Raw genomic sequence first — 18369 nt, forward strand, 5'->3', positions numbered from 1 at the left:
TTATTTTTGAGAGACAGCATGAGCATGGGAGGGTCAGAGAGAGAGGGAGACACAGAATCCGAAGCAGGCTCCAGGCTCTGAGCTAGGTGTCAGCACAGAGCCTGACGCGGGGCTCGAACCCACGAACCGTGAGATCTGACCTGAGCCGAAGCTGGACACTTAACCAACTGAGCCACCCAGATGCCCCAACGTTTATTTATTTTTGAGAGACAGAGACAAAGTGTGAGTGGAGGAGGGGCAGAGAGAGAGGGAGACACAAGATCTGAAGCAGGCTCCAGGCTCCAAGCTGTTAGCACAGAGCCTGATGCGGGGCTCAAACCCACAAGCTGTGGAATCATGTCCTGAGTCGAAGTCAGATGCTTAACTGACTAAGCCACCCAGGCGTCCCTCAGGGTTTCACTGTTATTTGTTTCTGCCATATATTGAGGGACTTTGATAAAAAAAAGACTTAAGTGTCATTTGGAAAATGAAATACTCATTTTTAGAGATTGGACACTGGTTCAGAGAAAAAAAGGTTATGGTTTATCATTTTTTTATGAAACATGAAATGTTTTATATAGTTTTATTTCTTATGTTGCTGCTAATTGGTTTTCTTTCAACAAAAAGCTGTTTAGATAATTTCTATCATATGCTGATAGTACATGGATTTGGGAGACTTGGGTTTTAAATTCATTGTATCACCAGCTACCTGGATGAGTCACCTCTCAGCTTGTTTCCCTTCTTATTAAGAAAGAGTTTGGTGGGGCGCCTGGGTGACTCAGTTGGTTAAGTGTCCGGCTTCAGCTCAGGTCATGATCTCACAGTTTGTGGGTTTGAGCCCCGTGTTGGGCTCTGTTCTGACAGCTAGCTCAGAGCCTGGAGCCTGCTTCAGATTCTGTATCTCCCTCTCTCTCTGACCCCCTCCTGCTCACGCTGTATCTCCCTGTCTCTGAAATATAAATTAAAAACATTAAAAAAAAAGTTTGGATTTAGATATTACCAGATTCTTCCATCTTTAATCCCGTGGTTCTAATGCAAGTCTTTTTATGTTATGCTTAAAATACTAGATATAAGGGGTGCCTAGGTGGCTCATTTGGTTAATAGTCTGAGTCTTTTTTTTTTTTTTTTTTTTTTTGAGAGAGAGGGCACAAATGAGTGAAAGGCAGAGAGAGAGAGAGAGAGAATCCCATGAGGGACAGAGAGAAGTGTGGCTCACGCAAGGCAGGGCTTTAGCTCACCTGAAGGTGGGGCTCATGTTCACCCAAAGGGGGGCTTGTGCTCAAGAGCCATGAGATCATGACTTGAGTCAAAGTCAGATGCTTAACTGACCGAGCCACCCAGGTGTTCTTGAATTTTTTTTTTTTTTTGAGTATGCACACATATGCAGGTAAGGGGCAGAGAGAGGGAGGGAGAGAGAGAGAATCCCAAGCGGGTTCCTTGCTGTTAGTGCAGAGCCCAGGTGTGGAGCTCAATCTCACGACCATGAGATCATGGCCTGACTAGAAATTGAGAGTTGAATGTTTAACCCCACATGTCTGACTTTTAAAAAAATATTTTTTATGTTTCATATTATTTATTTATTTTAATTTGAAAGTAGTTTATTAACTGACCAGATTACAAAAATAATCATGGGAGATACCTTAGTTCATTTTTCTAATTAGCCTGTTGAGCTGGTCTTCCCTGTTGCCAGCATCTCCACCTTCTACAAAATGGGTGGTCGTCGTCTTCATTCCCCCTCGTGGAGAAGATAACTTGAAGGGCCATAAAAAGTTGTTTGCTTCTTTGAAACGGTTTCCAACAGTGTAGATCTCGTGAATCAGGGCCTCCATGCAGAGGATGCCGTATTTACCAAGAGATCGAGCCTTCAGTGTGTTACCTGTCAGGGCAGTTCGCTGCTTGTTGATTTTGCCGTAACCACGCTTGTAGATCAATTTACTCGCCGACTTCAGGTTTGGGTATCCCCAAGCTCTGTATGGTTCCACAATCCTAGTGTTAACTGAAGCCTTGTTGAGCTTAACAAAGGTGCCAGTGAAGATCTGGCACAGGCGAAGGAGCTGCAGCATCGTCCGCACCTTTGGGCTCACGCCTTTGATCCCTCTGATCCTGATGACAAACGCCAGTTTGGGCTCCGTGGGCACGTAGAAGTTGCCAGCTTTTCTTGCCACCCGAGCCATTCGAGTCTCAGTTCTGTACGTGTGCCTGTGCTCCTGGTGGTAATGCTTAGCCTTCTCATAAGTAAGCTTCCTCCTTGCCTTTCGAAGCATCTTTTGGGCGAACTTCTTTCTCAGATGCTTGATCTTCAATTCTGCATAATTCCTTCGCTTTTTCTTAAGGGTTTCTGGCACAGCTGGAACCTTCTTTTTCTTCTCTTCGACACCTGCCATGGTTCCAGCCAGAAAAAGAGGATCTCATATTATTTATTTTTGAGAGAGAGAGAGAGAGAGAGAGAGAGAGAGAGAGAGAGAGAGAGAGAGAGAGAGAGAGAACACGAGCGGGGGAGGGGCAGAGAGAGAAGAGGAAGACACAGAATCTGAAGCAGGCTCCAGGCTCCAAGCTGTCATAAGAGAGCCTGACGCAGGTCTCGAACTCATGAACCATGAGACCGAGACATGAGCTGAAGTCGGAAGTCTGACTCTTGATCTCAGCTCAGGTCTTGATCTCAGGGTTGTGAGTTCAAGCCTCCATGCCTACTGTGGAGCCTACGTAAAAACAAACTACATATAAAGCATATTTTCCACCTTTTCTTATGGATTCCTTTGAAGGATTTTCCAGATTTATTAGAGAGGTGTAGTATTTCTGTAAGAAATTCTTTTTACAAGTAGGAAGACTCACGGTAGAGAATTTAGCATTTAATTTTGGTTAACCTCTCCTGCTCTGATCATTTTTGTAATACACCTGTAACTCTGAAAGGAAAAAAATTAAAATGTGCTTTCCTTCGCTTTCGTGTATCCTAGAACTCACCTGAGAGCACTGGCGTTCGGACAACCAAAAACGAAGACGAGAATGAGAAGGAGAAGGAGCTGCAGCTGGAATGTCTGCTGGGAGCCTTTGAGAGCCTGGGCAAGGCCTGGCCCCGGAACGTGGAGACCCAGCGTAAGCACCAGAGCCTGCGCGTGGGGAAGTGCTGGAACCAGAGGCTGCTGAGTGCCAGTGAGGGTGTTGCGTGTGGCGGGTGGTGCTGTGGTTGCTCGTGAGCCTGATTCGTAGTAGGAATCCACTGTGAGCTGTCCTCCCGCCTCAGCAAACAGTCTCACTGACTGTGCTACAGTACAGTGACACGCACTGGGCAGCCTGAACAACAGGGATTACTTTTTCCCTGTTCTGGAGGCTGGAAGGCTGAGATCAAGGTGTTGGCATGTGGGCTCTTCTGCAGCCTCACTCCTTGGCTTGTAAATGGCCATCCGTGTCTGTGCCCTCACCTGTTTTTACAAGGACACCAGTCAGGCTGGATTGAGGACCACTCTAATGACCTTTTGATGACCCTTTTAATACAGTCACATTCTAAGGTACTTGGGGTTAGAACTTGAACATATGAACTTGGAGGACATAGTTCAGCCCATAGCAATCATGATAACTGTTATGTAGTTTACCCATAAAAAGAATTTCAAGATTTAAAAAAATGAATATATATTTCCAAAGGCTTAAGTAAATAACCACTACGCCTTTGCTCTCGATTTTGGTTGCAGTTAGTTCAGTGAGCCTGCGGTGTCACGGCTCCCGAGCCTGCCTTCTGCCAGTTCCTGCAGAGCACCTGCTGGACATGTTAATATTCTTGGATGACGTGTAAAATATTGCTGGTTATTCAGGCTTGGATATGTCTAAAGTCAGACTTAGGATTGTCTCTGAGCCTTGCTGTTCTCTGTGTGAACTTTATACAGCACATTTGCCATGTATTGGAAGGATTTTCCAAAAGACAGAGATTTGTTAAGTGGTCTTATTTCTTGGTATTATGTCACAGGCGGCAGTGAAAGTCCACTTCACTTGATACCATTTGGACTCCTAACTTTAGCTTGATAGGTAGAAAAAGCTAAAGTAGGGAATTCTATAAAAAAAGATCACACACAAAGCAGTTTATTTTAGTAGAAGGCACCGGAATGTACATTCATTTGCTAATTATTGAGGAGAGGGCCAAGGTCTTTGAGAATTTCATTGTTCCGTGTCAACTTCATGTGTACTTTTTACTCAGAATGTAGCATCTACAATTTCTGGTTTCTGTTCGTTTATGGTGGAGAAAGAAATTATAATCTGTTAGGAAACAAATCAAGTGCAGAATTCTTCTAGATTTTTATTCCCATGCATCTTTACATTTGTGAACCGCACTAAATTCGACAGCATTTAAGAAGTAACTACTTTGTTGAGCTCTCTCCTCCTTTTCATCATTCAGTGTATTATTAATGATACAACTATAACAAGTGTAGTTGGCGTGACATATTTGGAATAGAGCATTGTTGTCTCTTGATGAGCCTGCAACATGCAGGAGCTTGTGAGTGTCCAGAGAGGAGTTCCCTGCCTCCAGAGTTCTGCCTGTTTTGGCTGTGATTCAGGGTATTTTATGGGGAGAGGGAGTGGGGTTCAGATTCTGTGTTAGTTCCTTGGAGAAGGTATTGCCTTGAAAATGAACACTTAAGAACAGTTAATAGGATGCCTCATGGGAGGATGTTTCTGGTCCAGGAAATTTGGAAATTGGGCACAAAGTTATGCTGAAGTTTTTTTTTGAGATTTCATGGCTTTGATTTAAAGGCATGTGTTTTATTTTTTCCTCTTCCCTCTCCTCCCTATCCTTCTGTGCTCCGGTTTCTGCCTCTCTGTGTGTTCCTCACTCGCTCTGTGTCCTCTTCCTGCGCTGTCTGTCCCGCTCTGCTCTGTTCTGTCCGCCCCAGGTTGTTACCGTCAGGAGCTGTGCAAGTTGATGTGTGAGCGGCTGAAGCTCAGCACGTGGAAGGTGCAGCTCGGAGTCCTACAATCGATGAACGCCTTTTTTCAGGGGTAATTCCGCTTCGCTCATAGTTCAGTCACTTATTTTGTCTCCCCCCCGCTCCTCAGCATGTTAGATATAATCCATGGAATTCTTTCAAATTTTAAAACCAAATGGCCGAAGTGCTCTCATAAAGTGATACATGCAGATAGAAATTGTGCCAGAAAGGTTTGGGGATGTTTCTTAATAACTGGCATTTGTATCTTGCTTTTATTTGAACAGATTAATGCTTTTGGAAGAAGAACATGCAGATCCTGAGGCTTTGGCTGAAATTCTCCTCGAAACTTGTAAATCAATCACATATTCTTTAGGTGAGTGTGGTGAGCTGACGTGGGGAAGGAGTCCTAACCTTAGGGCTCAGGGAGCGGAGCCGCAGGCGCTCCCGCCCCGTGCGAGGAGCCACGTTCACGGCCCGGCTGCTGAACCGCTTCATGTCCTCGACACGTGTCCCCAAGCGGGCATGCTACTCTGGGACTAACCCCTAGGTTAGGAAAACCTCTGTGATAAGTATGTTTTTTTAACTTTTATTTGGAAAGAATTTCAAACTTAGAGAAAAGTTGGCAGAAACAGTGCATATAATACCTGTGTATCCTTCACACGGTCACCTGTTACTGTTTCGTCCTATGTACTTCGTCACTTGTACTTCTGGGTACACACGCTTTTTTCCTCGAATCGTTGTCGGCGTGCTGCTGACGTCGTGCCCTTTTACTCCTGAGTTTGCAGCGAGTGCTCTGCGACACGGTGCGCTCACCCTTTGTAGGGAGTGTAACCAGATGCAGTAAGTTTAGTCAGTTTGTTACCATCCATATTCAGGGCTTTCAGTTGACTCAACTATGTTCTTTTTTTAATGTTTTTATTTATTTATTTTGAGAGATAGCGTGCGTGTGTGCAAATGGGGTAGGGACAGAAGGACACTTAACCGACTGAGCCACCCAGGCGCCCCTGATTTCTCACTTCTAAAATGGGTCCTTTAAATATTGGCATTTGTTGTAATGATTGGTATATTTGGCTGACAGTTTTGCTTTTATTTCCCTTTAAAGTAAGAAATATGGACAGTAGCACATTTCAAGTATTTGATGATAATAAGCAAAAGGAAGCTTACTTAAGAATAGGTGTATTTTTCCCTGAATTTATCATTTCTGAATATCTTTCTTCCAGGAACTCTTAATCTTGGAGGTTCTTTGTGTAAGGCATATAAAACAAATAATGTGAACTATCTGATTTTTCTCCTTAGAAAATAAGACCTACTCATCTGTGAGAACAGAAGCTTTATCTGTGATAGACTTACTGCTTAAAAAACTTGAAGGTGAGTTCTTGATGTTTCTGATTGGGGGACCACAAAGCCAGGACACTTTATGGCATATAGCTTAGGAATTATTTTTCTGTTTTTGTTTTTAATAAGCATATTCTCTACAATATAAATTAATACATGTACATGTTAGTCAAATATACGAACCTAAAACCTTTAAATTTTGTTAAATGTTTAAATTTGGTGCTCCTATATAAACTTTTAATATACTTTGAAGCTGTAGTTATTGAAATAATCAAGTTTTGTTTCCACCACGACTCCTGATTTAATCTCGGTTAATTACTGCACCCGGCGGACAATGGCCTAGTAGCGCTCACAGTACGCACACAAAGAAGCAGTGACGCACTGGGCAGTGGAGCTGGGGAAACACTGTAACAGTGGATTCGTCATATTTGATAGCAGTTTTCTTAATCCTATCTTTTCCCATTATCAAGAAGCAGATTTCTTCTAATGGTCTGTTGTATCACTGGTAAAAGAACACCACTAGCATTTTCTCCAGTGGTGTTTTTCAAAAGGAGGCCTCTTTTCTTTTTTCTCGTTGTCTTTCGTTATTCTAACCCCACAGTTGAAGAATGGAGAAGATGGAACAGTTTTCTAGGGAGGTCTCGTATATTGTTTTATTTGTACTTCTGTCTTTCTCTGCGCCTGACAATTAAAGTACCCATCCGAGGGTTGCATGAAGCAGGCTTTTTAGACTCAGTTGAGTCACAATCCGTTTTTCCTTGTTGAAATAAAAGAGCTAGGCGCTCAGTTCCATTACTGATTTTTCGGTTAGCTAGATATGTACGAATCTATTCTAGATGAGGAAAATGAGGCTAAGCAGTGAAACAACTTGTTTGAAACCACATCGCTAGGAAGTGGCAGAACCTGACAGACAAGATTAAGGATCTGATATACTTTCTGAGTTTCTAAAATTTCTAGTGTGTGTAGAGATCTCTGGTGCCTTTAAGAAAGTGCATCTGTTTAGACTGACTTTGCAGTTGTGAAGTTTATTCAAGTTTTTTTTACCAAGTGTATTTTGCACAGAAGCTTTTTGTGTTGTTCAGCAGCTGGTCACTGTGCTCTGCCCTGACCCTCCCGCCCCCCACTTTCCTGCAGCGCCCTGCGCCCTCTCTGTCCCCCTGGTGCAGGGCAGAGAGTCAGGCTCTTGGTTACTGTCAGTAATTAGGTTTGGAGACAGCTATTGAACCTATTATCATATATCAAACTGTCATCAAGGGGTTGCTTTGCATTTATTTGGGGGATGGGCTCCATGGAGGAAAAGCCGAAACAACAGTTTTAGGTTTTTTTCCTAACTTGTTCTATAAAGATTCTTCTTTTTCCATTCAGAATCTAAACAGTGGGAAAGTTTGACATCTGAATGCAGAGTGCTGCTAATCGAGTCTTTAGCTACTATGGAGACGGACAGCAGACCTGAGCTGCAGGAGAAAGCATCATTACTGAAGAAAACACTTGAAAACCTGGAATAAATTAGAAGGGGAAGAAAGAAACAAGTGCCATGTTCATTGGGGGTTGAAATGGTGGTATTCTCTGAAAAAACAAGTGGGGAAAAGTAAAGATTAATCTGTAGCATGCATCATTCCTTGGCTGAAATAAAAAAAAAATGCCTTAAATTTTGTTCCTTATTAGCTTTATTTTACTTGATTTTTAAAAGTGTCTGGGCTGAGTGAGCTTAATGGGACCTTGGGTGTCAGAGGTGGTCAGGTGGTGAAACTGATGGAAACAGTTAATGAAAAGAATTAAGGTTGTAATTAAAGGAATAGGCAGAGTTGCAGTGCAGAGCAGGCTGGATAAAAATCATGGAACTGCATCCAAATTAAAGAAAATTATTTCAGGAAGGGACTCTTTAACTCACTTAGTTTAGCCCCCTTGCTTTCCACCCGAAGAAATGAGCTAGCAGACGATTTAGCTTTCGATCTGAAGACTTTGCCAAGGCTGGGACCCAGGTGTTCGAAGACCTGCCCAGTGTACTTCTTCTATAAGCTGCTGCCAACCAGTGCTGCCCTTGGCCTGCCTCAGAGACTCCCAAGATGAGGTGCATACTACAGTCCTTGAGCCGGAACTGAACCGACCCGTTATCTAAGTGCTATTGGATTCTTGAAATTCAGAGGCTGAACGTTGTCTCGTCATTTGTCCAGATGATCGGTTTTTAGAAAATGATTGATTACCATCTTTATGGGTTGAGAGAGAGACTCTGGTCTCCATGTGGCGATTCTGACCGCCCTGTGACAGGCACATGAAAGTGGGTTAGGACAGGATTGCTTGTTCTGTCTGTACCTGTAGTTGCGTATTTTGCAAAAGCCAAAAACCAACAACAAAATTGTGAATGCCTGGTTTGGACCATTTATAATCTCAAAACTGTGAAGACAACTTAACAAATAATCCGCCCATTTAATGCTAACATGAGTCTAGAATAGGAAGGCAAGCGTCTTAACTAGCCATTTGGGAATAACATATCACTGAAAGTAAACAGTTGCAGCTAGGGTTTCTTTTTGTTGTTGTTCTGCTCCTACCACTGCCAAAGGGTCTAGGGTGAGGGCAAGAGCCAAGTCTAACACAAGTATTTATGGTGAACAGAGGACTCTAGCTCACCTTGGACTCCAAGCACAAAATTGGTTTTACAGTCGATGCTGCCCCTTTACTGACATTAACACCAGGGTGGAAACTGCACGGTCATTAATTTTGGTGGTCTCTCTAGACCATTGTATTGACTATGACCCTTAATAAAACTAACTTCTGACATCTTGACCCAGAATTGTGTGTGTGTGGATGAATCAGTATAAAATCTTTAACTGAAGTAGATGTTTTGTATAATAATACACATACTCTGTGTGATATACTTTGATCCCTCCGCCCCACCACCATTTTAAATACTTCTCAGACCCACTAAATTTATTTCCTGACTTACACATGGGTTGCGATTCACAGTTTGAAAAACACTGCTGTAAATAGTACTTAGACTTGGCTGGATGTATTGTTTTGGGGTTGCTTCCTATTTGGAAAGGGAGTTTACAAATGAAAATTTAGGTGTTTATTATTAAAACATCCTCTTAGCTGATAGAAAATATAATTGTGGGTTTTAGTAGCATTATGAATTATAAGAAGCTTCTCATGGACTTCCACTTAGGAACGGCTTTTGCTTGGGGGGAAAATCAACTTTGGATATTTTTCAGAAAGCGAATGGCCTCATACAATTTGGTGTTTTCCAGATCAGGATTTCCCCCTCTGCTAAGTGCCCTCTGACTTTGATTTACAGGACCCGGGACTTGCCTCTGAGGCAAGAATGCAGTGCATGTCAGCTGTTTTCAGAAAGTAGGAGTGTAAGGGCAAGAATTCTGCTCTCGGCCCATATGGAGTGTTACACCTCATCAAGTTGTGTGCTTTTTAAACTTTTTGTTATTTACTGTTGGGAATTTCCCATGGTGCTGAGAGAGTGGTGCTGACCCTTGAGCCTTCGTGCTTGGCGCTGTTTGGTTCATTTATTGTTGCTTTCTGTAAGCACTGTTCCATTTACACTCTCAATGCCTTCATCTCCACCAGCCAAGTCATCTGCACAACTAGTAATGTGAAATCATGGTCCCCTAACACAGCTTGTGTTAGGTGTGCACCTAAAAGTGTTACTAACCAAGATTTTGTAATTGTGGGATGTTGATACCGGTGAAAAATGGCAAAAGGACCCATGCATGGTTATGTCTTCGGCCCTCATTTTCCAAAGCTATCTGGAACTGATTTTTATTATTTTTTTCCCCTGAGAATACTCAGTGCTACTTGTCATACAAGCGTCTGATTTAGAGTCTAAGTACTGAATTCCTTATTCCTAGAATTAGTGTGCTAGACAGAGCTTCACAAATCTATTGATACGTGAAAAGGAGGGACCTGAGGTTTGGCCATTGGACATCGAAACAATGAAAGTAGTTAGTATACGATCATGTTTTTGGTGATAAAGAGCGGCAGTTTCTTTAATTCATGTTTGTGTCCAATTTGCAACTGCCAGTGTGTCTGCCTGGGGCGGTGTACCTGCCAGTAAAACTGCCACCAAACCCCCATTGCTTTCCCCTTCTATCTTTTACTTGTGTATGCACTAATAAGAAAGAAAAAGATGTATAAAGTGGAGCAGTTGCACTGTGAGAACAGTGTGCCCTTTGCAGGCGTTGGGTGGGGCGTCCACCGCCTGCCCGCCACAATGTATTCATGCTGCTTGTTAAGTACAGGGAGTTTCTTTTGACATCCGCACTCATTGTAATGTACAAATGTTGTTAAATGGATGTATATGTAACAGATTTTTGTATTTTATATGCAAAGTCTTCACAGAATCCTTTGCAATATGTGCTGAGCTAGTTAAGCATGTGATAGTCTTATTTGAAAGGAAAACCGTACCCGTGCCCCAGAAGATAATGTGTGGTAAATAAAAGCTGCATGATCAGTTCTTTTGAAGTAGTGCATTAATTTTTGCTGGTTCTCTTGGAAAATAGTTCAGCTTTCACTATTCCAACTGGAATTGGCCAGTTACATTTTAAAAACTTGAAAAAGGTCCCATTGGCTGCCAGCCATATCCAGAGCTACCTCTACTACGCAGACGTTGTTGGCTTAACTGGAAGTTCCAAGGCGAAGCAGAAATGAAGGCAGGACACCTGAAAAAATTGAATCAAATACTTGGAGAGAAGTAATCACTGAAATAATTTTTTTTGAGCAAAGTAATATCAGATGAACACATAGAAACAATTGGCCAATCTTTTGACTGAGATTTTTTTTTAATGTTTATTTTGAGAGAGAGAGAGCACATGAGTGAGTTGGGGAGGGGCAGAGAGGGAGATGCAATCTGAAGCAGGCTCCAGGCTCTGAGCTGTCAGCACAGAGTCTGATGCGGGGCTTGAACCCATGACCTGCAGGATCATGAACTGAGCTAAAGTTGGATGCTTAAGTGACTGAGCCACCCAGGTGCTCTTTGATCAAGATTGCTGTACATGGCTGTGGACATTAAATGTCCGAAGTAGAGGCACATCCTGCACTAAGCTGCCAAATAAAATTTTATGCTGTAGTAGATAGGCTTAAAAGGTGAGAGTTACACTTTTTGTATCTGTAGTAGCAGCCAACAAACCTAAGTCCTTCCCCTCTGCTTCCTTTTCCCCTAAGTACAAGTCCCAGATTGATTGATTGATTGGATTAACAATTGGTTTCTAAAAAGAGGAATTTAAATCATAATGTTACCAAAAAAACCCCCCTGGAAATAACGCTTATTACAATGCTTCCAACAATGCTTAAAGAAATGACATTTATATTTAAGGACTATTGATAAAGCTGCCTTAAGTTTAAAGGACTGGGGGGCTCCTGGGGGGCTCAGCGACTTAAGCGTCCAACTCTTGATTTTGGCTCAGGTTGTGATCCCATAGTTCAAGGGCCTGAGCCCTGTGTTGGGCTCTGTGCTGACTGTGGAGTCTGCTTGGGATTCTCTCCCTCTCTGCCCTTCCCCTGGTTACACTCGGAGTCTCTCGATAAATAAACAAACAAGCAAACATTCCTGAAAATAAAATTTAAAACCAATTTTGGATATTAGCAGTTAGATATATTAATCTATTATGCTACTTTTGACTCCAGAACTGTCTTCAAACACAAAATCTTTTCTAAATAACATTTGAAGCAGATATTTTTTGAGTATTTGTTTCATCACTATAAAGACTTCTACTGTTCTAGCCCCCAAGATTCCCAGTGTGATAAGTGGTCATTCAAGCTGTTGCTTTCGTGGATGCATCATTTTTTTCTGGCTTTGTCCATGATTTTATTTTTGGATTTCAGCACTTTGACTAAGATATGCCAAGGTGTACTCTTTTTGAGATTTTCTTAGGTTTTTGAATAAGTTTTGTGTTTCACCAAATTTGGGATATTTTGATTGATTTACTCAAAAGTTTTTTTGTTTTGTGCCATTTACTCCCTCCTCTCTTCCTGGACTTCAAGTATAGCTATGTTAAATCATTTGATGCTGCTGTACAAACCTCTGAGGCATTTAAAAAATCTGCCTTGGGGCACCTGTGTGGCTCAGTTGGTTGAGTTTGATTTCGCTCAGGTCATGATCCTATGGTGGTGGGATCGAGCCTCACCTTGGGCTTTGCACTAAGTGTGGAGCCTGTCTAGGATTCTCTCTCTGCCTCTGCCCCTCTCCCCCCTCCCCCACTCCCCTGCTCATGCGTGCTCTCTCTCAGACAGGCAAAAAAACACAAAACCCCTAAACACTTCTGTCTTTAAGTCACTGACTTTTTGTTTGCTATATCCATTCTGATATTAAAGACCATCCTGTGAAGTTTTATTTCAGGTACTGTTTTTCACTTTTAAAATTTGGTTTTTGATTTTTTTTAGTATTTTTTAATTTTTTAAAAATTTTTATTTGTGATACAGAGAGAGACAGAGCATGAGAGGGGGAGGGGCAGAGAGAGAAGGAGGCACAGAACGGGAAGCAGGCTCCAGGCTCTGAGCTAGCTGTCAGCACAGAGCCTGATGCAGGGCTCGAACCCACGAGCGTGAGATCTGACCTGAGCCGAAGTCGGAGGCTTAACCGACTGAGCCACCCAGGCGCCCCTAGTATTCCTTTTTTTAATATTTACAATCTTTTGATTCATTAAGAACTTTTTTAAAGTTCGCTTTTAAGTTCTTGTCTCATAGTGTCATATCTGGGTCACCTCGGGTTTAGTTTCTGTTGACTGTCCCCTTCCCACCCCTGCCATTCCGCCTTTTCTGGTTCTTCATATGCCCAGTGTTCTGGGATTATGTCCTGGACATTGTGAATGTTGTAGGGATTCTGGACTCTATTCAAAGAATTCCTCCAGTGGGCTCACACTCAACACGGCCAACCATCTTACTTTTGGTGGGTGGCAGCCCGGATATCAGTTCAGTCCTTCCTTACTGTTCCGCTTCCCTCGCGGGTCTGTCCGCAAGCTGTCGTGCCATGCGTGCGCTCTCACCTGCCAGCGGAGCTCCGGCAGAGCGCGCACCAGAACGCGGGACTTCCCCTGCTGCCTTGGTTTTTTCTTTTTCCAGAATTTCTCCTTCACTTCCTGTCGTGGGCTCTGCCTCCCTTAGGCCGGAAAGCCGCGGTTTTCAGCGAGAACGTGAGCTCCTCTTTGCCCTGTTCTGGCTGTTTCACTTTAGACCGAAGCCTCACATCCAGGGAGCTCACCCTGCGTCAATCCCGTCCATATGTTAGCTCTTTTCTAAAATCTGCCTTTGTTGACTCCAGAACCGATTTTGTGGTTTGTCCAGAGTTTACAGTTGTTACATTATGTGGGAGGGTCAGTCTTCTGGGAAGTTTATGAATTACACTAAACTAAATATACTCCTACCATATGATCCAGCAGTCAAATTCCTTGGTATTTACCCTCCTGAATTGAAAACTTTGGTCCACACAAAACCCTGTGCGTGGAGGTTTATATCAGCTTTATTCATAAAAAATTTCCAAGAAAGACTTGGAAGCAACTAAGATATCCTTCAGTAGGTGAATGGATAAGTTCACTGCAATATCCAGACAATGGAATGTTTATTATCCAGCACTAAAAAGAAATGAGCTATCAAGCCATGAAGAGACTTGGAGGGAACTTAAATGCATATTACCAAGTTTAAAAGATCGGAAAAGGCTAAGTACTCTGTGATTTCAACTACATGATGTTCTGGAAAAGGCAAAACAATGCAAATGGTAAAAAACCAGGGAGGAGTGTGGAAGGAAGAAAATGAGTAAGACCGAACTTTTAGGGGGAGTGAAACTACTCTGATGATCCCACAATGATGGTGCATCATAATTGTAAGTGAATCCTAATGTATCTATGGAGTTTGGGTGATAATGATGTAGGTTAGGCTTAGATTCACCAATTATCACAAATGTGTCACTGGTGGCCGTGTTGATAGTGGGGGAGGCTGTGCATGCTTGAAGGCAGATGAAATATGACGGATCTTCGTACTTTCTGCTCAACTTTGCTGTGAACTGAACATGGGTCTAAAAAATAAAGTTAAATAAATTATTTTTTAGATCAATCTAAAAAGATGACAAGGTAACAAATGCTTGTTGCACACATAATAGAACTAAAGATGAAAATAAAGATCACCTATATGCAACTATCCAAAGATAGTGTCTGTTAATGTTTTAACGGCTACTATTCTAGGAGTAAGAACAATGATGTAATTATTGATAAAAAATGTTATTAATTTTTAATTTATTTAGTGTTCGGCTACTATTGACCTTCTCCTGCTACATTAGAAGGAGGGTCCTCTGCTTCTGGCTTCAGGTGAAGTGGCTAACTGAAATAGAAGAAAGAGAGACCGTGGCCTAGTGGGAGGACAGACCCGGCCTGTTCCAAACATTACCCTTAAATAGTCTGAATTCCTGATCCAGACATTCATGAGATGAAAGAAAATGGCTATTATTTACAAGCACTAAGTTTTTGTCACTTTGTTATGCAGTAAAAGGACATTGATACTGATAGTAGTTAAATTTTCATGCCATGTTGGAAAATCATTTCATACTGTGCTAAAGGTGACTTAAGCGTGTTCTGTTACTGTTTTCACTCCTAAGTGTGTATCTATCAGAAATGTGCCTATTACGTACCAAAGGACATAGACATGCAGAGTTATAACAACATTAATTGAAATAGCCAAAACGTGGAGACAATTCAAATATTTCATAATAGAACAGATAAAGTGTGTTACGACTGTAAAATAGACTATAACAGCAATGAAAATGGGTAAACTGCAGCCACACACATTGGCATGGATCTTGGAAGTATATTGTGGGAGGAAACCGAACACATCATCTGGCACATCTGGCTGTGTAATGACACAAAATCAGCAGGTAATGTTCTGTGCACGTGAGAAGAATGTGTACGTGCGTGTGGCTGGGTGGGGAGTTCTAGTAAATGGTATGAAGTCTAATTGGTTTGTAGTGTTGTTCAACTCTTCTCTCTCCTTCTTGATCGCCTATCTAGTTCTATCAATTCTTGAGAGCCAAGTGTATTAAAGTCTTCAACTATTATTGTTGAGTTGTCTACTTTTTCCTCTGTTCTGTTTCCGTTTCAAATATTTTGGGGGCTCTGTTTTTTAAGTGCTTGTATCTATATATACACAACTCTTAAGTCTTCTTGGTGGATTGACCCCTCTATCACTATTAAACACAAGCCATGCTTTCCTGTGCCTTTGCATGTCTCATACTCATTTGTTGAAGACTGGACATCTAAATAACGTCATGTGCCAGCTCTGGAAACCAGATACCCCTCATGCCAGACTTGTTGCTGTTTTCTTTCTTTCTTTCTTTTTAAAAATTTTAATGCTTATTTATTTTTGAAAGAGAGAGTGAGACAGAGTGTGAGCAGGGGAGGAGCAGAGAAAGAGGGAGACACAGAATCCAAAGCAGGTGCCAAGCTCTGAACTATCAGCGCAGAGCCCGACACGGGCTCAAACCCACAAACCGCGAGATCATGACCTGAGCCAAAGTCAGACGTTTAACCATCAGAGCCACCCAGACACCCCACTGTTTTCTTTTTTAGTGACTTTTTGCGCTAATTCTGTAAAGTGTCAATTCTTTATTGTATGTGACTATGGAAGGCTTTGCTCAGGTAGCGTAGCAGTCAGCTAATTGGACAGAGAGCTCCTTAGATGCCTTTCACCCAAAAGTTCTCTGTTCTGGTAGCTACTCCTGTTCCTTTATTCCCTAGAGCTCCATTATTCAAGATTGTTGTGTTTATGAGACTATAATTGAAATTTGGGGAGTAATAGAGGGAGTAGAGGACAGCTCAGATCAGCCAGCAATCTGAAATTCAAAATGAAGGAACAGTATTTTAATAGATCCCTAGTCTTCCCTGCCACTACATATTTCTCATTGGCTATTTCTCTGTATTCCTTTTAGTCTCAAGGTTTCTAGGCTTTCTTCCTAATACTCTCTCCATTCTTCTCTCTTCCAGTGTTCCAAACCGCTTCTCAAGAAGCCAAGATTGAACTGTACAATCCTACAACTTCATTTTTAAATAGAATAGTTCAGGTCTCCTTATCATAGTCTTTTCCCATTGGTATGAGCCAGGGCTCTGTCTTATCAACAAAACAGCCCCCTGGAGGTGTTTTTCTAAATAAAAGAACCATATAATCAGGAGATGAGATAATTATGCCACTCTTCTGAAAGGAAAGTGGCTGGACACAGTTTTGCTATTCAACAGCACTTTTTTCTTTGGTTTTGTGAGAAATCCTCCTTCATCTCTACCATCTTTTATAGAAACTTCTGCTTCAATTTTGAAGGCATCACTTTAACATAGTGGCTTTGTAGTTTGCCAGCAAAGAATTATTTTTTGTTCACTGATCAGAATAACACAGGTGAACTCTAAATTTTGCACCAGGATTCATTTAGTTTACTGTTTATGGCACTACTGTTACAAACTTTCATTGTTTCCTTCATGTAAGTTCTTCACTGTTCTTGTTAGAGTCATCCTAAGATTTCTCACAACTTTAATATAATTGATTATGGCATCTGTTTCTGGTCACTATATCTTCCAACTGGCCACAAGAAAATTACTGATTTTTGTTTATTCATCTGTTATTACGGCAGTTAAACTATTGCCGGGGAACAGTTTTAATTGGTTATCTTCTTTTAAAAAAGCATATAGTTTGAAAGTAATTTTATCCCCTTTCCTCCAATACCAATGCCTGTTATTTGTACTCAGTATCTTCTTGTCAATTATTGTTGCCTTTTTGCCTGCTAATGGAGAGACTTATTGTGAGCACTGACATTTAGGATACAGTTAAGTTTTAAGCTGAATATTAAAACCGTGAAGTCATTAGCTCTATGTTGTTTGCTGTGTTTTACAACCAAGCCCATCGGGTATAGAAGGTTTAACTATTTCAAGCTTATCATGAATGGGCCACTCTGCCATCATCCCCAAAATGTCATTCTACAACTTAATGAGCTCTATTGTTAATTCTTACATTATTCAGTCTATGTGTTACTATTTTTCCTAAGAAGGAAAAAAAATTTTCTTACTCATGTAATATGACCAAGTTTTCCTGATCATCCTTTATTTGAAGAGTCCATTTGCTCTTGGGGATCCAGAGTATGGGAACTGACATAGGGACAGAGGGAAGATGGGAAGAGCGTACCTTGCAAAAAGAATGTGGTGATAAATGTACCTGCTCTCCATACAAAACTGGAGTAAACTTCCCCCCTCCCTCCAACAGAATCTGGTTTACTGTGCTTGGGGAAGGTGTTCCTGAGGGTGACAGGTGCCACCCTGTCCCGGGGGAGGGCCAAAGGACCAGTTAAGGCTAGTGGCGTGAGATGTGGGGCAAGGATGCAGCCCCTGGAATGCGGTGAGGCTAGGCTGAGGCCTGGCGTTGGTGGTAGGCCAGGACAACGGCCCTTGCTGCCCAGGGTGAAAAGCACTGGGCTGGGACTGGCCATGTCAGCAGGAGGACATGGGCACCCCAGGAAGAGGGACCCAGGTCACATGACACACACGAAATACAGGTGCATGACCTCATGAGTAGGCATGTAGACAGTGCACAGATTCACAGGCCAGAGAGACACCCAACCTCGCTGGACGCACCGACACTATGGTGATGTCATACAGACTACAGGAACACATGGCATCATGGAGCACGTGGACTTGATGGCCACAGGAGTAGACTCAGGGCACGGAGTATACTGGAACCGTTCGGGGAGGGGCGTGATCGTCGGGGCGGTCTGGAGGCGCCCAGGGGCAGTGCCCATGCAGCCCCAGGGGGCTCGGTCTGCCGGCCACAGCCTGTTGAGCGGCTTCCCCATCTCCTGGTAAATGATGAACGCGGTGTCCACGTCCAGGCTGACCCGGCGCACCGGGTGGAGGTGGGGGCAGTGATGGAGCCCCTCAGTCCTCAGGCCCTGCGAGCCTCACCTCCGCGGGGTCGTGTCCCGGTGCCTCCAGGCCCTGCCCGGGGGCTCGCTCCGTCCGCAGGTGTGTTCCTGAAGCCACTGGTTACACGCGCGCGAGCTCGGAGCACGGGGCGCTCCGCGGGTTCTCGCCCCTCGGCACCAGCCGCGCGGGAGGTCGTGATGAAGACGCGGGTGGCCTGGTGGGGCTCCCGCTTGGGCACCGTGGCCGCGAGGCCC

General features: G+C 42.9%; 1 protein-coding gene and 1 pseudogene across 1 annotated transcript in view; one reads left to right on the top strand and one right to left on the bottom strand.

The window, feature by feature from the left end:
- The window catches only part of ECPAS (Ecm29 proteasome adaptor and scaffold), a 91031-nt gene extending 80345 nt beyond the window's left edge, over positions 1-10686 (top strand). Inside the window, exons 45-49 of the mRNA XM_029919580.1 lie at positions 2934-3072; positions 4860-4965; positions 5177-5265; positions 6189-6260; positions 7593-10686. Of these exons, the coding sequence (XP_029775440.1) occupies positions 2934-3072; positions 4860-4965; positions 5177-5265; positions 6189-6260; positions 7593-7732 (546 nt within the window). The 3' untranslated portion in view covers positions 7733-10686. The remainder of the gene's footprint in view (positions 1-2933; positions 3073-4859; positions 4966-5176; positions 5266-6188; positions 6261-7592) is intronic.
- On the bottom strand, positions 1620-2363 carry LOC115275814 (annotated as a pseudogene).
- Positions 10687-18369: the final 7683 nt, after the last annotated feature.

Source organism: Suricata suricatta, chromosome 13 (genome assembly GCF_006229205.1).
Source record: "Suricata suricatta isolate VVHF042 chromosome 13, meerkat_22Aug2017_6uvM2_HiC, whole genome shotgun sequence".
Classification (NCBI taxonomy): Eukaryota; Metazoa; Chordata; class Mammalia; order Carnivora; family Herpestidae; genus Suricata; species Suricata suricatta.